This window comes from Vanrija pseudolonga, chromosome 1 (genome assembly GCF_020906515.1).
Source record: "Vanrija pseudolonga chromosome 1, complete sequence".
Taxonomy (NCBI): Eukaryota; Fungi; Basidiomycota; class Tremellomycetes; order Trichosporonales; family Trichosporonaceae; genus Vanrija; species Vanrija pseudolonga.
The window spans coordinates 2,172,486-2,196,209 of record NC_085849.1 but is presented as its reverse complement, the minus strand read 5'-3'; the positions used below and the strand labels follow the sequence as shown (position 1 = coordinate 2,196,209).

The 23,724-nt window shown below is 62.7% G+C and overlaps 7 protein-coding genes across 7 annotated transcripts; 5 read left to right on the top strand and 2 right to left on the bottom strand.

Annotated features, from left to right (window-relative positions):
- The first annotated feature begins 400 nt into the window (after nucleotides 1-400).
- Nucleotides 401-8,477, top strand: FAS1 (Fatty acid synthase subunit beta). The gene is made up of 3 exons (XM_062767286.1): nucleotides 401-1,191; nucleotides 1,244-2,138; nucleotides 2,205-8,477. Exons 1-3 carry the CDS (start codon nucleotides 634-636, stop codon nucleotides 8,333-8,335), a joined length of 7,584 nt encoding a protein of 2,527 aa, XP_062623270.1. The 5' UTR covers nucleotides 401-633; the 3' UTR covers nucleotides 8,336-8,477.
- SPAC22A12.08c (putative CDP-alcohol phosphatidyltransferase class-I family protein) lies at nucleotides 8,462-10,120 on the bottom strand. The gene is made up of 9 exons (XM_062767285.1): nucleotides 10,047-10,120; nucleotides 9,874-10,003; nucleotides 9,736-9,823; nucleotides 9,577-9,698; nucleotides 9,419-9,521; nucleotides 9,143-9,348; nucleotides 8,849-9,043; nucleotides 8,783-8,811; nucleotides 8,462-8,733 (listed from the first exon to the last, which is right to left on the bottom strand). Exons 1-9 carry the CDS (start codon nucleotides 10,105-10,107, stop codon nucleotides 8,579-8,581), a joined length of 1,089 nt encoding a protein of 362 aa, XP_062623269.1. The 5' UTR covers nucleotides 10,108-10,120; the 3' UTR covers nucleotides 8,462-8,578.
- Nucleotides 10,121-10,300: 180 nt separating this feature from the next.
- On the top strand, nucleotides 10,301-11,642 carry SPAC6G9.01c (putative protein). The gene is made up of 5 exons (XM_062767284.1): nucleotides 10,301-10,757; nucleotides 10,833-10,934; nucleotides 10,973-11,103; nucleotides 11,187-11,506; nucleotides 11,561-11,642. Exons 1-3 carry the CDS (start codon nucleotides 10,307-10,309, stop codon nucleotides 10,978-10,980), a joined length of 561 nt encoding a protein of 186 aa, XP_062623268.1. The 5' UTR covers nucleotides 10,301-10,306; the 3' UTR covers nucleotides 10,981-11,103; nucleotides 11,187-11,506; nucleotides 11,561-11,642.
- PEX16 (Peroxisomal membrane protein PEX16) lies at nucleotides 11,085-12,541 on the bottom strand (the record flags this gene model as incomplete). The annotated part of the gene is made up of 5 exons (XM_062767283.1): nucleotides 11,085-11,098; nucleotides 11,140-11,506; nucleotides 11,561-11,930; nucleotides 11,970-12,321; nucleotides 12,400-12,541. 5 exons carry the CDS (start codon nucleotides 12,539-12,541, stop codon nucleotides 11,085-11,087), a joined length of 1,245 nt encoding a protein of 414 aa, XP_062623267.1.
- Nucleotides 12,542-12,894: 353 nt separating this feature from the next.
- rsd1 (RNA-binding protein rsd1) lies at nucleotides 12,895-18,103 on the top strand. Its single transcript, XM_062767282.1, has 8 exons — nucleotides 12,895-14,149; nucleotides 14,191-15,038; nucleotides 15,077-15,220; nucleotides 15,271-15,635; nucleotides 16,063-16,633; nucleotides 16,678-16,895; nucleotides 16,939-17,076; nucleotides 17,127-18,103. The coding sequence occupies exons 1-8, from the start codon at nucleotides 13,318-13,320 to the stop codon at nucleotides 17,962-17,964; spliced, it is 3,954 nt and encodes a 1,317-aa protein (XP_062623266.1). The 5' UTR covers nucleotides 12,895-13,317; the 3' UTR covers nucleotides 17,965-18,103.
- A 164-nt stretch (nucleotides 18,104-18,267) lies between these two features.
- Nucleotides 18,268-20,808, top strand: ARL8A (ADP-ribosylation factor-like protein 8A). The gene is made up of 6 exons (XM_062767281.1): nucleotides 18,268-18,580; nucleotides 18,628-18,644; nucleotides 18,700-18,814; nucleotides 19,259-19,317; nucleotides 19,357-19,585; nucleotides 20,534-20,808. The coding sequence occupies exons 1-6, from the start codon at nucleotides 18,494-18,496 to the stop codon at nucleotides 20,606-20,608; spliced, it is 582 nt and encodes a 193-aa protein (XP_062623265.1). The 5' UTR covers nucleotides 18,268-18,493; the 3' UTR covers nucleotides 20,609-20,808.
- A 1,246-nt stretch (nucleotides 20,809-22,054) lies between these two features.
- LOC62_01G000824 (uncharacterized protein) lies at nucleotides 22,055-23,696 on the top strand (the record flags this gene model as incomplete). Its single annotated transcript, XM_062767280.1, has 2 exons — nucleotides 22,055-22,412; nucleotides 22,459-23,696. 2 exons carry the CDS (start codon nucleotides 22,055-22,057, stop codon nucleotides 23,694-23,696), a joined length of 1,596 nt encoding a protein of 531 aa, XP_062623264.1.
- Nucleotides 23,697-23,724: the final 28 nt, after the last annotated feature.

Sequence of the window (23,724 nt, the reverse complement as noted above, 5' to 3'; positions counted from 1 at the left end):
CGGCCCAGACTCTTTGGTGCCTTGCTGGGTTATGGCTTGAAACCCACACTGTCACCCATCGTTCAGGGTTTCAATGCCGTGGCTGGCCGATTTGATTCCGTCTTGGGGCAAGTACAATCTCGGAAGACGAGGGCGTCAGAGAGAAATCAGTCGTTGGGGATGACGGTGGTTTCTGAGAAAGTATCACCGGGGTGGACAACTGCTGGTTAGAGTGGGGCAACTGGGCCAACCCGACCACCATACACGCACTGTACGGGCCTACGCTGACACTACGCTTGCCTGGCTGCCACTCCGACCGACCGCACCCACCCACCACGCACACACACGCACCTGGTTGCGCCCTCCATCCTCCCCACTTGGGACGCTGCCGCTGCCTGCCACCACTCAGTCACTCCTCCCATTACCTTGACTCCCGGTGCACTCCGTCCGTCCTTCCTTCCTCATCCCCTTCTTCCCATCTCATCACGCTTGCGTGCTTTTGTTGTTTCCTCTCTCTCAACAACACCACCTCTTCCACAAAACGCAACACTAGTCCCCCACCCCTTCTCCATCTTTCCTCCCTCACTACCCACCCCCCCTCTCTAATCCCCTCCACCAACCTATTGGGACTGCCGCAAGTCCACATCGCCCATCATGGCGTCCCTCTTCAGCGGTCCCCCTCCTACCCGCCCCCTGGTCCTCCACTCCAAGGCCGCCCGTGTCCACGTTCTCGTTCCAGCAGAGCCCCTCTCGGCCTGGGTCGCTTCAGAAGTTCTCGCCCAGGAGTTCCACGATGAGCTCGCAAACAACGACGACGATGCCCCCGCCCCCGTAGACGAGGACGATGAGGAGGCTGCCAGCAAGCCTGTCTCCAACGAGCCCCAGGTCAAGCTTCTCGCTCGCTTCCTCAAGTTTGTTGCCGACAATGTCGCGGCTACCTCGAGCCAGGAGACGGCCGAGGTTCTCCTCGCCTCGTACAACCGCTTCAACGAGCTCTTCCTCCCCTCGGTCAGCGTTCAGACTCTGGTCCAGTCTTTCGACCCCGAGGTCCGCGCCGAGATCCTCACGGCCTACTACAAGGCCTTTGCCGTTGCCCGCAAGGTCCTCGGCGACAAGAAGGTCCAGGTCGCCCACAAGCCCGCCCTTATTACTGCCGCTCAGGACGGCTCCGCCGAGCTCTACGCTCTCTTCGGCGGCCAGGGTGTCAACGAGGTGAGTAGAACGTGGGAAAGCGACAAGGACAGCAATGCTGACATGTACACAGTACTACATCGATGAGCTCCAGTCGCTCTTCGACGTCTACCGCCCCTTCGTCGAGGAGCTCCTCGCCAACGTCACCAAGAACGTTCTCAACCCCCTCGTCGCCAAGTACGCCGACAACTTCCCCTACTACTCTGAGGGCCTTGACGTTCTCTCGTGGCTCAACGGCAGCAAGCCCCGCCCCTCGGTCGACTACCTCGCGTCGATCCCGGTGTCCATGTCCCTGATCGGCATTACCCAGCTCGTTCAGTACGTCGTCTCGGCTCGCATTGCCGATGTTTCTCCCGGTGAGCTCCGTGAGCTCTTCAAGGGCGCCACTGGTCACTCCCAGGGCATTATCTCGGCTGTTGCCATTGCTGCTTCCACTAGCTGGGAGAGCCTCTACCAGAACATTGAGAAGGCTGTTAAGCTTCTCTTCTTTGTTGGTCTCCGTGGCCAGGAGTTCTTCCCCGTGCTCGCTATCGAGCCCGAGATCGTTGCCGACGCCATTGCCAACAACGAGGGTACCCCCACCCCCATGCTGGCTGTTAACGGCCTGACGGCCAAGGCCCTCGACGCCCACATCCAGAAGGTCAACGCCTTCCTGCCCGCCAACTCCAAGGTCGGCATCTCGCTCTTCAACGCTGCGACCAGCAACATTGTTACTGGCCCTGCCAAGTCGCTCTACGGTCTCGCTACCGCTCTCCGCAAGGTCATGGCTCCTGCCGGCCTCGACCAGAGCAAGATCCCCTTCTCCAAGCGCAAGGCGGTCTTCAACATCCGCTTCCTGCCCATCAACGTGCCTTACCACAGCCACTACCTCGAGGGTGCTACTGCCAAGGTCGTTGAGCAGGACCTTGCTGGCCGTGAGCTCTGGACCCCGTCCGAGCTTGGCGTTGCCATTTATGACACTGAGGACGGTGAGTTTTTTAATTGACCGAAAATTTAGCTTTAATAGCCCGCTGATGCCTTATCTTTTATTCCAGGTTCCGATCTCCGCAAGCTCAGCTCGTCCCTGACGGCTTCGCTCCTCGACCAGATCTTCACCAAGCACATCCACTGGGCCAAGGCCTGCAACTTCCCTCCTACTGCCACCCACGCCATTGACTTTGGCCCGGGCGGCAACTCGGGTGTCGGTCTTCTGGCCGCCCGTGTAACCGAGGGCCGTGGTGTCCGCGTCGTCATTGTTGGCGAGAAGGGCAAGACTGGCGCCGAGCTCTACGACGCCAACAACATCCGTCGCGAGCCTGTCTGGTACAAGGAGTCGCACCCCCGCCTCGTCAAGACGCTTGACGGCAAGATCAACATTGACACCAACTTCTCGCGTCTCCTCGGCAAGCCTCCTATCATGGTTGCGGGTATGACCCCCACCACCGTTGGCGCCAACCTCGTCGCCGCCACCCTTAACGCTGGCTACCACATTGAGCTCGCTGGTGGCGGTCACTACAATGCCAAGGCGCTCCGCGCCAAGGTCGCTGAGATCCAGCGCCGCACCAAGCCCGGTGTCGGTGTCACCCTCAACGCGCTTTACATCAACCAGCGCCAGTTCACCTTCCAGTTCCCCCTCTGGCAGGAGATGCGCAAGGAGGGCCTCCCCATCGAGGGCTTCTGTGTCGCCGCTGGTATCCCCAGCTCGGAGAAGGCCACCGAGATCATCAACGGCCTCAAGGAGGCTGGCATCAAGCACATTGCCTTCAAGCCCGGATCGGTTGAGGGTATCCGTCAGGTTGTCAACATTGCCGCTGCCAACCCCGACTACCCCATCATCCTTCAGTGGACTGGTGGTCGTGCTGGTGGTCACCACTCTTGCGAGGACTTCCACCACCCCATCATCTCGACCTACGGCTCGATCCGCAACCACCGCAACATCTCGCTCATTTGCGGTTCCGGCTTCGGTGGCGCCGAGGACGTCTGGCCCTACATCTCGGGTGACTGGTCCGTCAAGCTCTTTGGCCTCCAGCCCATGCCCTACGATGGTGCCCTTTACGCTTCGCGCGTCATGGTCGCCAAGGAGGCCGACACGTCGCCCTCTGTCAAGCAGCTCATCGTCGACGCCCCCGGTGTCGAGGACCACCAGTGGGAGGGCACTTACGACAAGCCTACCGGCGGTATCCTTACTGTCCGCTCCGAGCTTGGTGAGCCCATCCACAAGATTGCCAACCGCGCCGTCAAGCTCTGGCGCGAGTTTGACGACACCGTCTTCGCTCTTCCCCGTGAGAAGCGTGGCCCTTGGCTCGAGGGCAAGAAGGACTATGTCATTGAGCGCCTGAACAAGGACTTCAACAAGCCCTGGTTCGGTGAGAAGGCCGACGGCACTGTCGTCTCCGACATTGGTCTCATGACCTACGAGGAGATCACCCGCCGCATGGTCCGTCTCATGTACTCAGCCAAGCTCGACAACTGGGTCGACGTCTCGCTCCGTAACCTCACCGGTGACTGGCTTCGCCGCACTGAGGAGCGTTTCGCTGGTGTCGATGGCATCCGCACCAAGGAGTCGCTCATCCAGTCGTTCTCGGCCCTCGACAAGCCCACCGAGGCTCTCGAGCTCTTCTTCAGCACCTACCCCAAGGCCAAGACCCAGCTCGTTTCGGCCGACGACAAGTCGTACTTCCTGACCATCAGCCAGCGCCCTGGTCAGAAGCCCGTTCCCTTCATCCCCATCCTTGACAACCAGTTCGAGGTTTGGTTCAAGAAGGACTCGCTCTGGGCTGCCGAGAACATTGACGCCGTGTTCGACCAGGACCCCCAGCGTGTCTGTATTCTCCAGGGCCCCATCGCCGTGCGCCACGCCAAGGTTGCCGACGAGCCCATCGCCGACATCCTCGGTAACATCGAGGCCAACCTTGCCAAGCGCATCCTTGAGCGCTTCTACGACAATGACGAGTCCAAGGTTCCCTCGATCGACTACATTGGTGCCCGCCCCAGCCAGGCCCACACCTACATTGCCGACGAGCACGTCGAGTCGGTCAACGGCAACGAGGTCCGCACCCTCAAGCTTGATGACAAGCTCCCCAAGGTTGAGGACTGGCTTCAGCGCATCTCGGGCCCCGAGCTCTCGTGGCTCCGCGCTGCCCTCACCACCGTCAACGTTGTCCAGGGCTCCAGCTACGTTACCAACCCCTTCCGTCGCATCTTTGCTCCTCGCAAGCACCAGACGGCCAAGATCTACTCGGTCGGCGACAAGATCCAGAAGGTCGAGCTTTACGGCGGCGCTCGCTCGTCGGGCCCCCACCCCGACGACTTCAAGGCCGTCGAGCTCTCGTACAACGCCTCGGAGCGCAAGATCACCCTCGTCCTCTTCGAGGAGCGCAAGGGCGTCTCGGTTCCTCTTACCTTCACGTTCGAGTACCACCCCGAGCAGGGCTACGCCCCGATCCACGAGGTCGTCAAGGGCCGCAACAAGGCCATCAAGGACTTCTACTGGCGCCTCTGGTTTGGTGACAACGAGAAGCTTCCTCAGCTTGCCATTGACACCACCTTCACCTGCGGTGAGACCAAGGTCGACGCTGCCACCATCCAGCGCTTCTGTGACGTTGTCGGCAACCAGGGCGAGCGCTTCAAGGCCTCGCGCAACGACACCATCCTTGCTCCCATGGACTACGCCATTGTTCTTGGATGGCAGTCGATCATGAAGACCATCTTCCCCGAGGCCATTGACGGTGACCTCATCAACCTTGTTCACCTCTCGAACGGCTTCCGCTTTGTTGAGGGTGTCGCGCCGGTCAAGGCTGGCGACGTCTGCACGACCGAGGCTCGTGTCACTTCGGTGATCAACTCGGACTCGGGCAAGACTGTCAAGGTCAAGGGCTTCGTCCTCCGTAACGGCGAGCCCGTCATCGAGGTCAACTCGGCCTTCCTCTACCGTGGCCGCTTCACCGACTTTGAGAACACTTTCGAGACTGTCGACGAGCCCGACTATGTTGTCAGCCTCGACAAGGCCACCTCGGTCGGTGTCCTCCAGTCCAAGCAGTGGTTCGAGTGGGACGACGACTCGGTTCCTCTCGACGTTGGCACCACCCTCACCTTCAAGGTCAAGTCCAAGTACCACTACAAGGACAAGTCGACCTACTCGTCGGTCCAGGTCACTGGCGCTGCCTTTGTCCGCGACAGCACCAAGCAGCTTGTCCAGGTTGCCACCATCGACTACGAGGCCCACAACTCGCACGGCAACCCCGTCGTCGAGTACCTCAAGCGTACTGGCAAGGCTGTCGGCCTCCCCGTTCCTCTCGAGTCGGGCGGCTACGCGCTCATCACTGACGCGTCGACTGCCACCTACCGCACTCCTGCCACCAACGAGCCCTACTCGAAGATCTCGGGTGACTTCAACCCCATCCACATCAACCCGTACTTCTCCGACTTTGCCAAGCTCCCCGGCACCATCACCCACGGCATGTGGTCGTCTGCTGCTACCCGCAAGTACGTCGAGCAGGTCGCCGCCGACAACCACCCCGAGCGCGTCGTCTCGTACGACGTTGCCTTCGTCGGCATGGTCCTCCCTGGTGACGAGATCAACGTCAAGCTCACCCACGTCGCCATGCGCGACGGCAAGAAGGTTGTCAAGGTCGAGGCCTTCAACCAGAACGGTGCCAAGGTCATTGACGGTACATCCGAGGTCCTCCAGCCCCCTACCACCTACGTCTTCACTGGCCAGGGTTCGCAGGAGGTTGGCATGGGAATGGAGCTCTACAACAACTCGGAGGTTGCCCGCGCTGTCTGGGACGCCGCCGACGCCCACTTGACCTCGGTCTACGGCTTCTCCATCATTGACATTGTCAAGAACAACCCCAAGGAGCTTACGATCCACTTTGGTGGTATCAAGGGCCAGGCCATCCGCCAGCGCTACATGGACCTCACCTACGACACCATTGGTGACGACGGCGAGCTCAAGACCAAGCCCCTCTTCGGCGACATTGACCTCTACACCACGTCGTACACCTTCTCGCACCCCCAGGGTCTCCTCTACGCCACGCAGTACACCCAGATTGCGCTTGTCGTTACCGAGAAGGCCGCCTTTGACGACATGAAGGCCAAGGGCCTCATTGACCCTAGCGCTCCCTTCGCTGGTCACTCGCTCGGCGAGTACTCGGCTCTTGCTTCGATTGCCGACGTCCTCCCCATCTCGTCGCTCTCCGACGTCGTCTTCTTCCGTGGTATCACCATGCAGCGCGCGGTCAAGCGCGACGCCGAGGGCAAGTCGCAGTACGCCATGATGGCCGTCAACCCCTCGCGTGTGGGCAAGACCTTCTCCGAGCCCGCTCTCCGCGAGATTGTCGACCAGATCTCGTCGCAGAAGGAGGCTCTTCTCCAGATTGTCAACCTCAACGTTGCCGACCAGCAGTACGTCACTGCTGGTGAGCTCCGCGCCCTCGCCACCCTCACCAACGTCCTCAACGTTCTCAAGCACCAGAAGATTGACCTTGAGAAGCTCTCCAAGACCATGTCGGTCGAGGAGCTCAAGGAGCACCTCAAGGACATTATTGAGGAGGCCTGGAGCATGCAGGAGGAGAAGGCCAAGAAGGACGGCGGTCAGGTCATCCTCGAGCGTGGCTACGCTACCATTCCCCTCCCTGGTATCGATGTGCCATTCCACTCTCGCTACCTCTGGCCTGGAGTGTTGTCGTTCCGCAACTACCTCGTCAAGAAGATCGACCCCAAGCAGCTCAACCCCGACCGTCTCATCGGCAAGTACATCCCCAACCTTATCGCCGAGCCCTTCGAGGTTACCAAGGCGTACGTTCAGAAGATCTACGAGGAGACCAACTCGCCCCGCATGGAGCTTGTTCTCAAGTTGTGGGAGAAGAACGCCTGGGCATCGCCTGCTCAGCGCCAGGAGCTCGCCTACAACATCCTCACCGAGTGTCTCGCCTACCAGTTCGCCTCGCCCGTTCGCTGGATCGAGACTCAGGATGTCCTCTTCACTCAGGCCAAGTTTGAGCGCCTCATCGAGGTCGGCCCCGGCCCTGTCCTTGCTGGTATGGCCACCCGTACCCTCAAGGCCAAGTACGAGGCCCAGGACGGTGCCATCTCGCTCAAGCGCACCATCCTCTGCCACGCCAAGAACCAGAAGGAGGTCTACTACGCCTTCGAGGACGAGGCTGCCGAGGAGCCCGCTGCCGCTGCTCCTTCCGAGGCTGCCGCCCCCAAGGCTGCCGCCGCCCCTGCGCCTGTTGCTGCTGCGCCCGTCGCTGCCGCTCCTTCGGCCGGTCCCGCTGCTGCTGTCGAGGACGCGCCTCCCAAGGCCGTCGACACTGTCCGCATCATCATTGCCCAGAAGCTCAAGAAGCCCGCTTCGGAGATTCCCCTCTCCAAGTCGCTCAAGGAGCTCTCTGGCGGCAAGTCGACTCTCCAGAACGAGATTCTCGGTGACCTCCAGACCGAGTTTGCCCAGGCTCCCGAGAAGGGTGAGGACCTTCCTCTCGACGAGCTTGGAGCGGCCCTTGGTGTTGGCTACTCTGCACTTGGCAAGCACGCCATGGGTCTGACCAACCGCATGATTGCTTCCAAGTTCCCTGGTGGCTTCAACATCTCTGCTGCTCGTTCGCACCTCAACAAGCAGTGGGGTCTTGGCCCTCTGCGCTCCGACTCTGCCCTCTTCTTCGGTATCCTGTCCGAGCCCGCCAAGCGTATCGGCTCTGAGCTCGAGGGCAAGGCCTTCCTCGACTCGGTCGCGCAGGCGTACGCCTCGTACTCTGGCATCACCCTCTCGACTGGCGGTGCCGGCGGTGGTGGTGGTGGCGGCGGTGGCGGTGGTGCCGTCATGAACTCGGAGGAGTTTGACAAGTTTGTTGTCAAGCAGAACGAGCAGGCCGAGCGCGAGATTGAGCAGCTCTACCGCTACCTCGGCAAGGACCCCCGCGCTGGCGAGAAGAAGGCCGACACGGAGAAGGCCAACGCCGAGGCCCTCCAGGCCAAGCTTGACGCCATCAAGGCCGAGCACGGTGACGCCTACATTGACGGCATCTCGCCCGCCTTCTCGGCCGCCAAGGCCCGTACGTTTGACTCGAGCTGGAACTGGGCCCGCCAGTCGTCGCTCCAGCTCTGGTACGACATTATCCACGGCCGCCTCGACCCCTCGACGATCTTCGAGAGCGAGCCGCGTTACCGCCCCACGGCTTAAAGTGGCGGTTAGTTTAGATGTGCGCGCGCGCGAGCGCGCGCTGTTGATTTGGTAGACAAGATCCGTACTATAGAGATTCGCTCCGTTTGTTCAATTGTCGCATATAGGGCCATAATGGCCAGGAGCATGCATCGTTAGGAAGACTGGGTGCGAGCCGCGAGCCGCGAGCGAGGCGAGCGGCGGGCAGGAGGGGCAATTGATTGTGTGCTGTGTGCATCTAGACGCTTGTGCTTGTACTTCTCTCTACGCCTTGGCGAGCTCGTTCTCAATGGCCCACTGCACGGCGAGCTCGACGTCGTCTGCGATGAACGTCGGCTTGTGGCTGGGCTCGCCGCCGGGATAGACGCCAGTACGCACGAGGACCGAGTTCCAGCCGTAGTTGTTTGCTCCCCAGATGTCTGCGTGGCGGCGTCAGCGGGTGTCGGGGTGGCCTCGGACCACACTCACCAGAAAGCGGGTTGTCGCCGATCATGTAACTGGTTGTGAGCTGCTTGCCGATACACGCCAACTCACACATTCAGCGACTCGGCCCCCGGCCCGCGCAGCTCATCCGCCCGGCGGCGCAGCATCTTGTCGGCAAACTCGTACGTCGGGCGGTGGGGCTTGCCGTACTGCGTGAAGGGGAGGGGCAGGCCCGTGGCCGCGGCGTAGACCGCCGAGCAGGAGGTGGAGAAGGCGCCCATGCCGAGGCGGACGACGGGGTAGTCGCTGGGCGAGTGAGCGAGTGAGAGCAGCGAACGAGCGAGCGCGAACGCGCACGGCGGAAAATGCAGGCAGCGAGGCAAGCCACCCACACACCCCACTCACGACTTCCACTCCAGATCGGGGTTGGAGAACCAAAGCGGCACCTCGCCGCCCTCGGGCTGCTTCCGCCTGTTCGCCCGCGTCGTCCCAAGTAACCCGCCGTCAGACTGCATCAGCTCGTTGATGATGGTCATGTCGCGTCCCCAGTCGTAGCTGTCGTGGAGGACGAAGATTGCGCGGAGGGGGGTGGTGGCAAAGTCGATATCGCGCTACGACGAGCGCGCGTCAGCGCGCGAGCTGCGGGGGAGCCCGCCTCATCCGGCCGGCACAGCGACGTACCCTTACAAGGTCGTGGTCCGCCTCGTCGAACTTCGCCTTGTCCCATACGCTCGGGTTCCAGTGCAGGATATCCTGCGCGACATATGCGCGTTTCAGGCCGTAGCTGCGGCACGGCACCAGTGTCAGCTGGCAAGGAAGAGCACACCCACGCCACGCACCTCTCGGCGACGTCGCGCGCAGCGAACCCCTTGCCGCCTACGACGAGGACGGGCGTGTCGGCATAAGCGGCCATCACGGGCGCGAGCGGCGTGTGGCTCTGTACGAGCTGGTTGGGGGAGAGCTGGCGTTAGCCTCAGGCCAAGGTAGGGCTCGCCCACCTCCAGGCCCATGTCTTTCGACAGGAGCACGCGGCGCTTGGCGTCGGTCACGCCGCCGCCGTTGGTCATGAGGAGGAACGGGACTGGGCTGGGGGCGCGGCGTTAGCTGGGTGCGGGGGGAAACAGAGGCTAGCTTACGCCGACAGCCGCCCGTCCTGCCCCGACAAGAGCCGCATCACGCGCTTGGCCTGCGGGAGCACATGCTTGCCCTGCTTGAGCACGCCGTCAATGTCGAACGCGAAGGCGAGCTTGGGCGGGGTGGGTGTGGCTGGGGAGGGGGGATTAGCGTCCAGCAGCGCGGTCCAGCTCACTGCTCAAGCTGCGCGCGTTGCGCAGGGCGCGTGGTCCACGGAGGGCGCGCGAGAGGACCATGGTGCAAGGCAAGATATGAGGGAGATACAACGTGCAGCAGCAACGTCGTTCCTCGACTCAACCCCATCACGCCCATCGCTATCTCGGGGCCCCGGCGGGATCAAAATGTCCAAAGGTCTTGACGATCTCGATGGCTCAGATCGGTCAGATCAGAATCTTTGCAGTGCTGAGCAACAACAACAACTCCACCACACACACAATGTCGACAAAGGCCAAGAGCAAGAAGGGCACCAAGGCCGCGCCGGCGGCCGCAGCAGCAGCAGCGGACATCGACGACATCTTTGCGTCTGGCCCGTCGAAGGGCAAGCCTGCGGTGGTGGAGGCGAAGAAGAGCAAGAGCAAGAAGCGCAAGTCGGGAGCGGGGGACGCCGAGCCAGAGAAGAGCGACGCGGGCGAGAAGTCGAGCAAGAAAAAGAAGAAGGCCGAGGGCGGCGAGCCCGAGCCCAAGAAGAAAACGGACAAGGCCGACCCCGCCCCCACTCAGTCGGCCCGCACAGTCGTCGAGGTCGTCGACCCCTCCGTCGCTGTCGCGGCCGCCGTGTCAAAGGCCAAGGCCGCCTCCGCCGCGCCGAGCAGCAGCAGCAAGAAACGCGACTTCAAGGCCGTGGAGGAGGACCGCGCGTTCCGCGACTCGCGGGGCGACTCGAACCGTGAGTCGGGCCAGGCCAGCGGCCTGCGTTGCCACTGCCCGCCCCGCGCACCTCGCTGACCCTCGCTCGCCCCAGGCCGCAGGACAGAAGAAGGATACCTCATCTTCAAGGAGGCCGAGCTCGCCATCGACCCCGAGGCGGGCGGCACGCCCCTCTGCCCCTTCGACTGTGATTGCTGTGAGTGCGCCACCACCGAGCCAACGCTGACGCTCCAGGCTTCTAGTTGTTGTACAATTGCCATTATCACTATAACTTCTACGGGGTCCGTCTGAGCTGGGCTGCTGCATACATTCGGGGCTAGCGTCGCGGGGTTGCCGCTTCCAGAGCTTAGGTGACCGTGTCTGAGGTGTGTCAGTGGGGATCGCTTGGGAAGCCAAGCCACGTCCTGCGCCCGCTTCGCGAGCCCGGGCCAGCCCTGCCCACTCACAGAAGTAGTCGTCGACCAGTGGCAGGTATCCCGAGATAAGATCGCCCGCCAAGCTGATGAGCGGGATCTTTTCCAAGAAGTTGACCACAGAGACAATCTTTGGGCGCGTCCATCCGATCCACATGGGGCCCTGGAGGAAGAATCTCGAGGCCATGCGGCGGTCCAGCTGGGCATAGTGCTCGGCCAGTAGGGTCGACTCGCCGGCTGGCGCGCGGAGGCGGCGCGCCAGGAGCTGGAGCAGGATGGGGATGAGGAACGGTGGGATGGCGCGCGACAGCGTAGGGAGGGATGCTGGGCGGTAACGGGACGCGGAGGGCGAACGCTGGATGAGGTTAGCGGCGCGGTTCGATGTACGGCGAGACGGGTCCGCACTCACCATCGTGTGCACGAGGAGTAGAACCTGAACAAGAACAGCAGTCGACGAGAGCACCTCGGCGGCGATATCGCCGGGTGTCGAGAGCTCGGGAAGGAGAGACAGCGGGTGGGCGAGGTGCTCCTCGGGCAGGCTGGTGAGGAGAGGGTACAGGTGGGACCGGAGGGGCGCTTTCGCGAGCGACGGAATGACCGCACGTGCCGGGCCCGTCGGCTGGGCGGGCAGGGCCTTCTCCTCGTCCTTTGGCTTGACACCCTCTGGAGGCAGGATCTTGTCCTGCGGGATGAGCGCAAAGTCAAACTCGCGCTGCGGCGTCGGCGGGAGAAGGACTGGGCGGCGCGTGATGGTCATGAGGATGAGGCGGATGACAGACCTGGTGGGTTAGCAACGCGGAGTGCCTTTGCATACCCACTTGAATCCCTCGATGCCTAGAACCAGACGCCAGCGGTTCCGATCTCCAGCCTTCTTCTTGACGACCATCTCGAGCAGGAGCTCGATGTACGTCGTGGTCTGCAGAGCGCGCGACAGGCGGCGGTACGCGGGGCTCCGATCGCTCCAGTATCTCGTGTAGCGGGTATGTTCTGACGCCGGAGGAAGGAGCGGCGTGATCGGCGCGGCGGGGGGCATGGTGCTAAGCAGGCCAGCGGTCTCGGGGGCGGCGGCACCGGGCGCGAAGGGGTGCGGGGGGAGGGACAGGGCCGGGGGGATACGCTTCTCGAGCAGGTCATCGTGCACGCTCGACACGACGGACAGCAGGGCGTACACTGATGGTTTAGATGGTTAGTGATCATGATGATGATGATGATGCAGCCCCACGGCGGCCCGGACGGACGACGACTCACGGCCCTCGGACGCAATGTCGGCGTCGGCGAACCGGCCTGGCAGGAACCATGTCACGTTGCGGATTGCGCTCTCGACTGTGCGCACGGTCGAGACATTGTCTACGAGCAGCTGCTCGTACGCTGCCACTACCGCTGAGGCCATGGTATTGTGGGGGGATGAACGAGTGTGAAGGGGGTGTGTGGGTTGAAGTTGAACTCGAGTAGTTGGTCATTGCCCCAGCGTCAAAGTGGCCCACGCCCGGCCGGCCTTGTAGCCGCCTAGCCGAGTGCAGGCAGCGTGCTGGGATCATCGCCGCCGCCCCTTGCGTGGCTTCCACGTGGTAAATTGATCCCGCTAATGCCCTCTGATTTGCCAAGGCTCCGGATTAGAAAAGTGCATTGCAGATCTCGTTTCGTTTACAAAAGTGGGAATTACGTTATTGTTGGACTGGACCCCCATCCAGTCGAGGCCTTTTGCCAAGCTCGTTTCACCATTCGACCAGTGCAGTGGTGCGTCAACCAGGAGACACTCTAAACAACCTTATACTGTCTCGTCTCGACGACGACGGTGAGCGCCAACGTTGGTACTTTGCGGCAATCGGGCTCGAACGGCAACGAGACGACGCGCGAAGCGACAAAGGCAGACAGAAAAAGGGGCCAGCAGCCTCAGCCTCATACACTGCACCCACCTGCGCCACCTCACCGCCGACGGCGTCCTCGCTTGCTCCGCTCCCAGCTTCGCACCGAGATTTCCAGACTGCTCATCACGACATGCTCCACGACCTCTTATAGCATCAACACCACCAAGAGCATACATCTCAACAACCTAGGGCACCACAGACACGCACTGGGCGACGTGTCCAAGTTTGCCATCTGCCCACAGACTCTCGACGACCTCGCCCCGGTCCATCACTCCGTCCCCTATCACTCTCCACATCAATGCCTCCGGCCAACGGTTCAAACGGCACAAACGGCCACGCTACAAACGGCCTCAGCGTTCGCCCCCCGCCGTCGGCGAGCCCGCTGCCGGCGAGCCGTGACTCGCGCTTCGAGTCGGCACAGGACGCAGACGACATCTACGCTCTCTACGGCCGCGACTCGTGGGTTGAGACGCCGGAATCGCACGGCTCGGTGCACGTCGTCCCTGGACCAGTGGTCAACGGGGCGATTGGCACAGGGTACGCTCGCAGTCCGTTAAGAGAGGCGTCTGGCACCGAGATCGAAGAGCTAGACGGCTCCGGGAGCGACATGTCGGAATCGACACGGGCGCATGACGACGGCGAGCAGGCTTATCGGATCGAGATCGACGGGCACCAGGACGCGGAAGAGGAGCAAGGGGCACAGCAGAGTACACAACAGCATGCCGGGTACCACACGCCACCAGATAACGGGGCTCCCGCACTTGTGTCTTTCCCCGCCTCACCGACACAGCCGGCACAGGCGCCGCCTTCTGCGATCCCGGCACATCTCAAGGTCAACACTGCTTCCATGCCCGACAGGTCGAGCTCGCTGTCGCCCCCTGGCTCTACAGGCGGTTCGCCTGTCCACCCGTCCATCACGCGCGTCGCAGCGACAACACAGCGGTCTGTGAGCGGTGCGAGCGGTTCGAGCCGCGCCAGTGGGCAGAGCGGGCAAACCGCCGAGAGTGCGATCACGGCGTCGACTTCAAGTGTGAATAACGACCACAGCCTTGCGGCGAGCCAGGCGAGCTTGGCAAGCAGCGTGCAATATCCTGGCGAGGAGGCCGATGCGTACTTTGTGCGCAGTACCTGTGAGTGTTGCTGTGCGGTTTCCAGATGGCTGACGGTGCAGACGCCCGTCTTGATGCTGAGGGCGTGTACGGTGATGGCTGGGATGAGGGCGTGGAGCGCACCCGTGGTGGCATGTCGCACTCGGCCTCGCGAGCGACAATGGTCTTCCCATCAGCCGGGGCAATGGGCGACAGAGAACGCGCCTTCCTCTCCAAGCTCGACCGGTTTGGCTTCGTCAATACGTCGACAAAGGACAGAAATGAGGACCGTCTAGCGCTCATCCCAGCAGCACCGCTGAAAAAGGTGCCAAAGCTCCGTGTACGTCCATCACTACCTCAGCCCACAGCTCCACCGCCAATTGATCCGACGGCGGGCGGAGACGGTAATACGCCATCGCCTAGACTGCCGACCTCCGCGGGGCCAAGCGAGGCCGAACAATCGAAGCACCGCGCGAAAGAACAGGAACGCGTGGAGAAGTGGATGAAGATGATGAGCATCAAGGAGCGCGACAGCGGCGGCAACATCACCGGCTGGGGATGGAGTGAGCGCGGTGATGGCGCAAAGCACCCGACCCGCGTGTACAAGGGCATCCCGGACAGATGGCGCATGGCGGCTTGGTGGACACTCGCCGAGGGCCGTGCTTCCAAGGCCTCGAGGATGAGAAGCCATGGCGACCTTCAGACAGACTACGTTGCGAGACGCGAGCTGCCGAGCACGTTCGACGTCCAGATTGACCTCGACGTCCCGCGTACAATCTCGGGTCACGCGCTGTTCAAGACGCGCTTTGGACGGGGTCAACGTTCGCTGTTCCACGTCCTCCATGCGTTCTCTCAGGCGTGCGGAACCTGCGGCTACTGCCAGGGTATGGGCAGTATCGCTGCGACGCTACTCTGCTACTACGAGCCTGAGGTGGGTGACCAGTCATTGTATTGCCGCTGACCCGTCAGCGCACCTACACCCTCCTTGTTCGTCTCCATGACTTATACGACATGCACGGCATCTTCGCGCCCGGCTTCCCCGGCCTCCTCGAGACATTCTACGTTCAAGAGCGACTTATCGAGGCGACCATGCCTGATGTGTATGCCAACTTCGTAAGTGTGGCGCTTGATAGCCCATAGCGCACACCCACTCATGATCCCAGCAAAAACACATGATCTCCTCGACCGCATGGGGCCCAAAGATCTACATTACATTATTTGTCAACACGATCCCGTTCAACACCCAGCTGCGGATATGGGACGCGCTGTTCCTGGACGGGTACGACGTCATGGTCTGCGCTGTTCTCGCCATTCTATGGGCGTACCGCGACCTGCTGGCGAGTCCCAAGGCGAGCTTCGAGTCCATCCTGTCCCTCCTCAGCTCATTCTATGTCCCCGAGGACGAGGACGCGCTGCTGAACTGGATGCGCCGCTTCCTGTGGGCTTCCGGTACGCGCGAGAGGATCCAGTTCTGGCGAAGAGAGTGGCGCGGGTTGGTCGCGCAGGACAAGCATCACGACCGGTTGTTGTGAGGGGCGGGGGGAGGGAGTGCAAAGGGCCGAGTCATACACAGCAAAGTGTCCACCACCCATTTTTAATCTAAACTTACAAAGTGACTACTAGTACTTACTTAGATAGCATTTGCATTATGCATATACCATGCCAATTAAAGCCAGCGCGCCGCCACAGTGAGAGCGGAAGCAAATTTGGACTTTTGAAAGGCCACCACCACCATCTTTGGTGTCGAGCTAGCACTCTACGTCGTCTTTTGTCCCCTCTCTCTCTCTTGTGCATTGTCCATCCAGTCTACACTATACAGTGCAAAACGTCGACGGCAACATCATGTCAGACACGCCCCCTATGACCACAACGCGACCGCTCCCAGGCAGCCGTGACCGCACCCCAGAACTCACAACGTGGGCCTCGTCATTTGTTCCACATGCTGACACCCGCAGTAAACGTGAGAAGCGTCATCGCGACGATGACGATGATGATCGTGACAGGCATGGCAGGTCACACCGGTACCGGGAAGAGCGGAGCGACCGCGACCGGGAGCGCGACCGTGAGCGTGGCCGTGAGCCCGACGAGCGCCGCCGCAGCGACCGTGACCGCGATGACAGGGACCGACGCGATGACCGCGACCGCCGGGACGAGCGCCGTTCTCGCCGACACGATGAGGAAGACGAAGACGACGAGGAACGCGAGGAGCGGCGCCGCCGGCGCCGCGAGCGTGAGAGGGCGGAGCGGGGGGATGACGAGCCCAGGCACCGAGACGAGCGCGACCGTGAGCGCCGGCGCGAGCGCGACGACAGGGACCGCAGCCGGGACCGCTCGCGCCGCGCGGACTCGCGTTCATCGCGCGACGACAGGGACCGCCGCGAGCCGCGTGAGCCACGCGAGCGTGAGCGCACGTCGTCGCCCCGTGCGCGTATCCGAGACATGACGCGCGAGGAGAAGGAGCGCGAGCGCGAGCGCCGTGACAAGGAAATGATGGAGGAGCGCAGGGAGGCCGCGCGCCGCAACGGGGTGAGTTGGAACTTGTGGTGTATGGGCATTGGCTGACTCTTCAGTATGACGACGAGCCCCGCCGCCGCCGCTCGCCCGACAGGGACCCGGTAAACCAGCTGCTGAATGATGTCGACTCGGAGGCGCGCTCAATCTTTGTGTCCCAGCTCGCCGCATCCCTCAACAGCAGCGACCTCGGCCTTTTCTTCGAGGACAAGCTCGGCCGCGGCGCGGTCCGCTACGCCCGCATTCTCTCGGACAAGAGCTCGCGCCGTTCCAAGGGGTGAGTGTGGTTAGGCTGGATTAATAGCGCTGACTCGCGACAGCATTGGGTACGTTGAACTGGCGTCGGTGGAGCTTGTCAACAAGGCGCTAGCACTCAGCGGTACCGTCGTCATGGGTATCCCTATTAGCATCAACCTTACCGAGGCCGAGCGCAACCGCACTGGGCTTGACATCCATGCGTGAGTTGGGAGCGACCCTGTCTTTGAACACCAGCTCACACCCACCACAGCCTCCTCGCCAGCATGACGGGCGGCCGAGACCGCCGTGGAGGTGACCGCGACGGACCTCGTCGATTCCGTTTCCCGCCGCTTAGCACTGGTCTTGCACTTCCGCATGGCCTCGACCCTGACGCACACTCAGGTGCCTCGATCCCGTACCACCGACTCTACATTACCAACATCTCTGACAGCCTGACCAAGGATGACCTGCGACAGGTGTTTGAGCCGTTCGGCGAAGTCGAGTTTGTCGATCTCCACACCGACTACTCTGGACATTCAAAGGGTACGGCGTACGTGCAGTACCGTAATCTGTCTTCAGCAGAGATGGCGCTCGATGCCCTGCAAGGTTTCGATCTCGCCGGCCGCAAGATTCGTGCCCAGACGGTCGAGGAGCGCCAGGCGAACCAAGACACGATGATCGAGGACTCGGGCCGCGGTGGTCGTCTCGACGCCGCTGGCCGCCAGCAGCTCATGTACAAGCTTGCGCGTACCGAGATGCCTGGTTCCACGACCACGTCGCGTCCGTCGGCGCCGGCCCCCGCGCCGAAGAACGCTCTCATGCGCCCAACGCACTTCCTCATCGTGAGCAACATGTTCAACCCCGATGAGGAGACGGAGCGCAACTGGGACCTCGACCTAGCCGAAGACGTCAAGGGCGAGGTCGAGTCCAAGTACGGCAACGTGTCGAGAGCCAAGGTCGACAAGATGAGCCAGGGTGATGTCTACCTTGAGTTTAAGGACATTGACTCGGCCGAGCGCGCGCTGAAGGGACTGTCGGGCCGCTTCTTTGGCGGCAAGCGGCTCGAGGCGCAGTACATTTCCGAGACGCTGTTCAAGGCCCATCTGTGAGAGAGCGAGGAGCGAGGGGGCGAGCGAGCGAGCGCCGCGAATGAGCAGTGCTGGTGCTGGTGAGTTGGTGCTTTCTGCGATGGTCCATCCTAGTTTGAGTGTTTTGTAGATAATGATGCATGCGTCGAGTTGGCCAAGAGGGAGAGTGGGAGGGAGGTCGAGTTGCGTCATTGGCAGCTGGCAGGCAGGGCAGACATGTGATGCCGTAGATGAGCAACCTCCACCGGCGGCGGACGCCTCCGCAAGCCACTACTTGCCCTTCTGGTCATCTTGACACCGTCGCCGCCGCCGCCGCTCTTCGCATCGCTCTCACCCATACACGCGCCGCCGCCGTCACCGACTCCGAGCGCACCGCACCGCACCGCGCATCGCGCATCCCAGCACGGCACGTGCCTAGTCCGCGTCGGCATCCTCCACCCACCACCCCGTCCGCCCTCCTCCCCTCCACACACTCCATCGCACACACCAACCGACCGACTCCACTATCTCCACTCACTCGTTCTCCTTCCTCCTCACCACCTCCAGTACCATGGCCTGGCTCTTCTCGTCCCTCTACGACTGGCTCTCGTCGCTCTTCTTCGCCAAGCATGTGGAGATCACCATCGTCGGGCTGCAGGTGGGTAACCTGTGCGGTGCGGCGGGCGCGAGCTGACAGCATCACAGGCGAGCGGCAAGACGTCGTACGTGGATCCGCTAGACGCGCAGCGTGAGGAGCAAAGCAGCTGACGCCCGAAGCCTCGTCAACGTCCTCGGCTCGGGACAGTGGTCCGAGGAGGTCGTGCCGACCGTCGCGTTCAACCTGCGGCAGGTGCGCAAGGGCAACGTGACGATGAAGGTGTGGGATGTTGCGGTGAGTCGGTGGTTGAACTGGGTGGGCAATGCAGCAGGAGGAGGGAGGACAACGCGAGCCTCGAGTCGAGGGGACGAGCTGGGCTGGCCAGCTCAGGCCACTGCCGCGGGCTGTCGGCAACCCGGCGTCGGGAGGCTCGCCATGACAACGGTGACAGTGAGGCTCGTCCCGCCATCGGGGAACATGGCAAGCGATGGAGAATCCCTGTCGCGACGAGGCGACCAGCTGGCCAGCAATGCCGCGGTTTGCGCGGCACCGAGGGAGGAGCCTGCCGAGCTCCTAGCTCTGGCGTACACCGATCATGACCTGCGGTCGCGGTCGGGGATAGTCACGCGCGTTGTGAACCAGCTCGGCGCCAGCCAGCCTGGCGTCAGAGGCAGCCCTGTTGTTGTCACGGCGCAACGAGCCCAGCAACCACCAGGTCACACAGCTAACACCCCCCAGGGCCAGCCAAAGTTCCGCGGCATGTGGGACAGGTACTGCCGCGGCGCGAACGCGATAGTGTAGGTCGATGGAACACGAGCGCGCTGAGCTGACGCCAGCTACGTTGTCGACGCTGCGGACGTGAGTGCTAACGAAGAAATAAGCTCACGCCAGGCCGCATCCCTCCCTACCGCCACTTCGGAACTCCACGCGCTCCTTGCCCTGCCTACCCTTGCTGGCGTACCCCTGCTCGTCCTGGCTAACAAGAGCGATATTGACGGTGCGCTTGGCGTTGACGACATGATCCGCGAGATGCGTCTTGCGGACATTAGGGGTCGTGTTGTCTCGGTGAGTTGAGGGCCCGGGTGGGATCATGGATGAGCAATCTGGCTCGTGAGCAGGAGAGGCTCGTCTCGGGCTGTGGTGGTGTGTCGAGGGTGGTGTGGGAGGCAGGACACTGGCTCCACCATTGTCGCCACTGCCGCGTCGGACCGCTGAAGGCCGTTGCTTGCCGGCGACAGCGGCGGTGCCAGCGGCTTTGTGCGAGCGACCACACGCCCCTTCGCCAATGACAACAGGTGCACACCCACTCCTCTGCAGAGTTGGGGGCGGGCCTCAACGTCGCGTGGACGTGAGCACAAGCTTTGGCAGTGCTTTCGGTGCATTGAGGAGGAGCTGGGTGTTGCAGGAAGGGATAACAGCACTCGATGTGAGGAAGAAGAGCGTGGAGCAGTGCCGGGGGCTCTGGGGTGACGTCACGAGTGTGAAAGCTTGGGTAGAGCCTCCCACTGGCCAGATACAGTCGTTGGGAGGAGAAAATGACTGGGTGGATGAGACAGTGGGGTGGACAAGGGGCTGGGGGACGCGAGATGTGGGTGCGGTCGTGGAGGTGGGGGCGACTCCACACTCGTGGGTCAACACGACCTCCATGACTCGGCATCTGCTCTGCCGGCTTCCCAGGCGCAGGAAAGAGAATAATGAGGTGTTAAGACGACGGATTGGGCAAGAGTCGGCGGTGAATGGGAGTGGGCGGTGGACAGTGGTGACGGGGAGTTGGGTGGTGACGGGGGCTTGAGCGGTGGTGGCGAGACAATCCATGACTCGAGTGGGTCTGGATGTTTGTCACAACAGTGAACAAAATTGTCTAGTACTGCCAGGAGAGCGAGCAGGCTGGCAGTGGTGGAGAAAGCGAGAGGAAGGACGAGTCGGCGGCCAGGTGGAACGCAACATCGGCGCGGGGACCCAAGTCGAGGCACACCGTCCCCTCGCCCCAGTCAACACAGCTAACCCACGCAGTGCTACTCGACGAGCAACAAGACCAAGCACAACCTCGACATTGTTCTCGAGTGGCTTACCCGCCGCGCGCAATAGGCGCCGAGCCCAGCCCACGATTCACGGCCTTCGGGCCGACCAACCCCTTCTCGTCATATTGCCGGCTACCCACGCCCGCCCCGCACGCACCATTGTTCATCCACTCGCCATAGCACCTGCCGACTCGCACGGACAGCGCCGCCCACGCCAGCCACGCACACGCACAGCGTGTTGTAACAGATACACCATAGCCGCATGCGACATGTGCCGCGTCCGAGCGTGGGGAGTCGCCCGTCTCGGGATGGTTCCTTGGATCGAGACGCCGCGCCCTCCATGCCCGCCCCAATCCAATCGTATCAAAGGGTAAGTCGTGACAGTTAGACTGAGGCGCGAGGCGCTACTTCTCAACTGGCTGTCTCGAGACGTGTGTGCCCAGGGCAGGTTGCCCCGGCAGGGCAACCTCCTGGCGACGATGCTGAGAAGCACGCCGCCGGCGCCACACACCCGGGCCGCATCTATTTTTTCCTCACCCTCTCGTGCTGTGAGAGCGCAAGGACTGGCGAGGAAGGGAAAGAGAAGCCAAGTGCACGCCCGTAATTTTCTGGTGCGCCAAGGCCACTGCTCACTGACGAAGGATCAGCGGTGGCCGGGTTGACGTGCCGTTCGGGCCAAACAAAACAGCTCTTGGCACCTCTTGACAATTAATTACCGCTGCTCACGGCCTGCGCTAACCACTGGCATTTCTTACGCGCTGCCAGCTCGCCACCTGGTCGAGCGAGTCAAAGGAAGGGGACGGCGGCGACGCCTTCCTCCTCGGCAAAACAAAACAATCCCCCCGTCCCCATCCCCGACTCGCACACTCACGCTCTCCTCGCACTCGCCTCGAGGCAGACACAGCACGCAGCACACAATCAATCAATCTCCGCTCCAACGGGGCGGGACATGGATCTAGTCTCGCCGTTCGCAGCCCCCACACACCGCTCATGGCCGGTGCGCGCGGCCCCCGGCTCGCTTCTGCTGCCTGGCAGCTGCCAACCCTCACACACACGCCGTCACGCCTCGCTCTCACGAGCTGGATGGCACGACGGTGTGTGCTCGTCTTGCGTGCCTCCTGTCGTGTGCTCGCCATCCTGTCACTCTGCACCGCCCGCCCGTCGGGCTGCCCCCAGCCAGCCAGGCCGCCGCGCTGGCAGCCGCTCACGCTGTCTCTGTTGCGTCCGGCGTGCGCTCGTTTGTCTATATTAACTCGCCATCGTCGCGCCGACTTGCTAACTCACAAACCCCCCACCGCCCCTCCCTCTCTCTCTCTTTTCCCCTCGCCCCCTCACTCTCTCTTACTTTCGCACACCAGCGACACTGCTCCACCCCCAGCTCAACCAACTTACACCCCCTCGCCTATACCTCTAACACACACTCTCGTTCCACAACCCCCTCGCACTCTCTCACATGCCTCTACCACCCTCCAAGCCCACGGGGCAGCGGCTCCCCTTACCCAAGACTCCCGCCATGCTCCGCACCCAGGACAACACCCAGCGCGCAGGCTGGCAGCGCACGGGCTGGCAACCCGCCGCCGAGCCGTCGGTTCCACACCACCACCAAGTCAACACCCAGACCGGCAACCACCTCCCCACTGCCCCCCGCAACAACTCACCCGCTGCCCCCACCGCCCCCAACCAAGTCCCCTCGGTGGTCCAGTACCCCGGGTTTGACATCAGTGAGGTGTACCAAGCCTTTGCCCGCGCCGCCACTTACCCCATGTTCGAACATGCAGGCCTCGCGCTCGATGAGGACGGGTTCATGCTGGGTGGTGGCGGCGCTGACGAGGCGGCCGTTGACGGCGGAGGCATCCCGCCCCAAGAGCCTGGTGAGTTTGGACCTTGTCCTCTTCGTGCCACACACTAACCATCCAGCCGAGCATGACGCCCTCCGCCTCCCCTCCCAGTCGCCAGCGTTCTCGGCCGCCCTCGCGACAGTCGGCTCGCCGGACAGCACGACCGACCTGTCCCAGTTTAGCGAGGACGGCACGGGCCTCGTCGACTCCGCAGCCGACGGTAACAACCTCGCCCCAACCCCCAGCGGCGGTAACCACGGGGCCTCAACCCCCAGCGACGGCGGCGACTCGACCGACTCGAACAAGACGCTCGTCTACTTCTCGGATAGTGAGTACATTGCCTCGCCGATCGAGTCGCCCAATTCCCAAGCGCGGTGGCACGCTGGCGCCGCTGCGTATGTTCGAGGTGATTTCGTTGCTGTGAATGCCCTTCGCGCCAATGTCGCTCGCGCTGCTGCTGTTCAAGAAGCTGCTCTTCACGCTGCTACCGTTCACGCTGCTGCCCTTCTATGGGCTACCATTCAGGCTGCCCAACGCGCATTCTTCAGCACCTCCTTCCCGACCCAGGACGCCGGTGGCATCCCTTCGCCGCCACCCGGGCAGCTCGGCGACAACGGCGGCGGCGCCGCTCCAGCACCTCCTCCCCTTGCGCACGCTCGTCCTGTTTTTCCTCGTGTCGCTGAAGTCCCCCGCCCAGACGCCCGAGTTCCCGCCCGCGAGCGCACCACACCACTACCTGGTCTCCGTCTCGACACCACCACGGTTGAGGTTGTGCTCGACACTCCCCGCCCCGTCGGCCCCGTCCACCGCGTCGCCGGAGTCTCCCGCCCCCAGCCCCTCGCTCAGCCCGCTCGTGTAGCCGTCAGGCCGTCGGTGGCAGCGTCGCTGGTCGCCCAGATGGCCGAGCGCCACAACGCGGTGGCTGGACCCGGCCCCTCGACGATGCATAATCGCCAGAGGAGGGAGTTTTCTTCCGCGCGCGGCGGTTCCCACGCTCCCCTCGTCGCTCCCGCCCCTGCCGTCGCTGCTGTCGTCCCTGCCGACATCGACTTCGCAGCGGCGGGCCAGATCGCCGCCACGATGCCGGTGCCCGACTTTGAGGGCCTGCTCGCGCTCCGCCCCGAGCCCCCCGCGCCGTCGACGCGCGCGGTCAACCAGCCTGCGGTCTTTGTCGGCCTTGGTCCGGGCGGGGTCGTTACCCGTCTCGCGGAGGCGTCCGGCCAGCCGGCCCCCCAGCGCGCCCGCATGGGCCAGGGCGACGACGCGCCCGACGGCCACGAGCGCGGCCGCACTGCGTCGCGCAGTGCCGAGGAGTAAGTCTCATGGCGTATGCAGGTTATGGACT

Coding starts and splice junctions, on each gene's coding strand:
- FAS1 (XM_062767286.1), top strand. CDS start 634: ATGGCGTCCCTCTTCAGCGGTCCCCCTCCTACCCGCCCCCTGGTCCTC. Junction 1,192..1,243: donor GCGGCCAGGGTGTCAACGAG/GTGAGTAGAACG, acceptor ACATGTACACAG/TACTACATCGATGAGCTCCA. Junction 2,139..2,204: donor CATTTATGACACTGAGGACG/GTGAGTTTTTTA, acceptor CTTTTATTCCAG/GTTCCGATCTCCGCAAGCTC.
- SPAC22A12.08c (XM_062767285.1), bottom strand. CDS start 10,107: ATGGTCCTCTCGCGCGCCCTCCGTGGACCACGCGCCCTGCGCAACGCG. Junction 9,699..9,735: donor CGAAAGACATGGGCCTGGAG/GTGGGCGAGCCC, acceptor GGCTAACGCCAG/CTCTCCCCCAACCAGCTCGT. Junction 9,522..9,576: donor GCGCGCGACGTCGCCGAGAG/GTGCGTGGCGTG, acceptor GCCGTGCCGCAG/CTACGGCCTGAAACGCGCAT.
- SPAC6G9.01c (XM_062767284.1), top strand. CDS start 10,307: ATGTCGACAAAGGCCAAGAGCAAGAAGGGCACCAAGGCCGCGCCGGCG. Junction 10,758..10,832: donor CTCGCGGGGCGACTCGAACC/GTGAGTCGGGCC, acceptor CGCTCGCCCCAG/GCCGCAGGACAGAAGAAGGA.
- rsd1 (XM_062767282.1), top strand. CDS start 13,318: ATGCCTCCGGCCAACGGTTCAAACGGCACAAACGGCCACGCTACAAAC. Junction 16,634..16,677: donor AGGCCGCGCGCCGCAACGGG/GTGAGTTGGAAC, acceptor CTGACTCTTCAG/TATGACGACGAGCCCCGCCG. Junction 17,077..17,126: donor ACTGGGCTTGACATCCATGC/GTGAGTTGGGAG, acceptor CACCCACCACAG/CCTCCTCGCCAGCATGACGG.
- ARL8A (XM_062767281.1), top strand. CDS start 18,494: ATGGCCTGGCTCTTCTCGTCCCTCTACGACTGGCTCTCGTCGCTCTTC. Junction 18,815..19,258: donor TGAAGGTGTGGGATGTTGCG/GTGAGTCGGTGG, acceptor AACACCCCCCAG/GGCCAGCCAAAGTTCCGCGG. Junction 19,586..20,533: donor TTAGGGGTCGTGTTGTCTCG/GTGAGTTGAGGG, acceptor TAACCCACGCAG/TGCTACTCGACGAGCAACAA.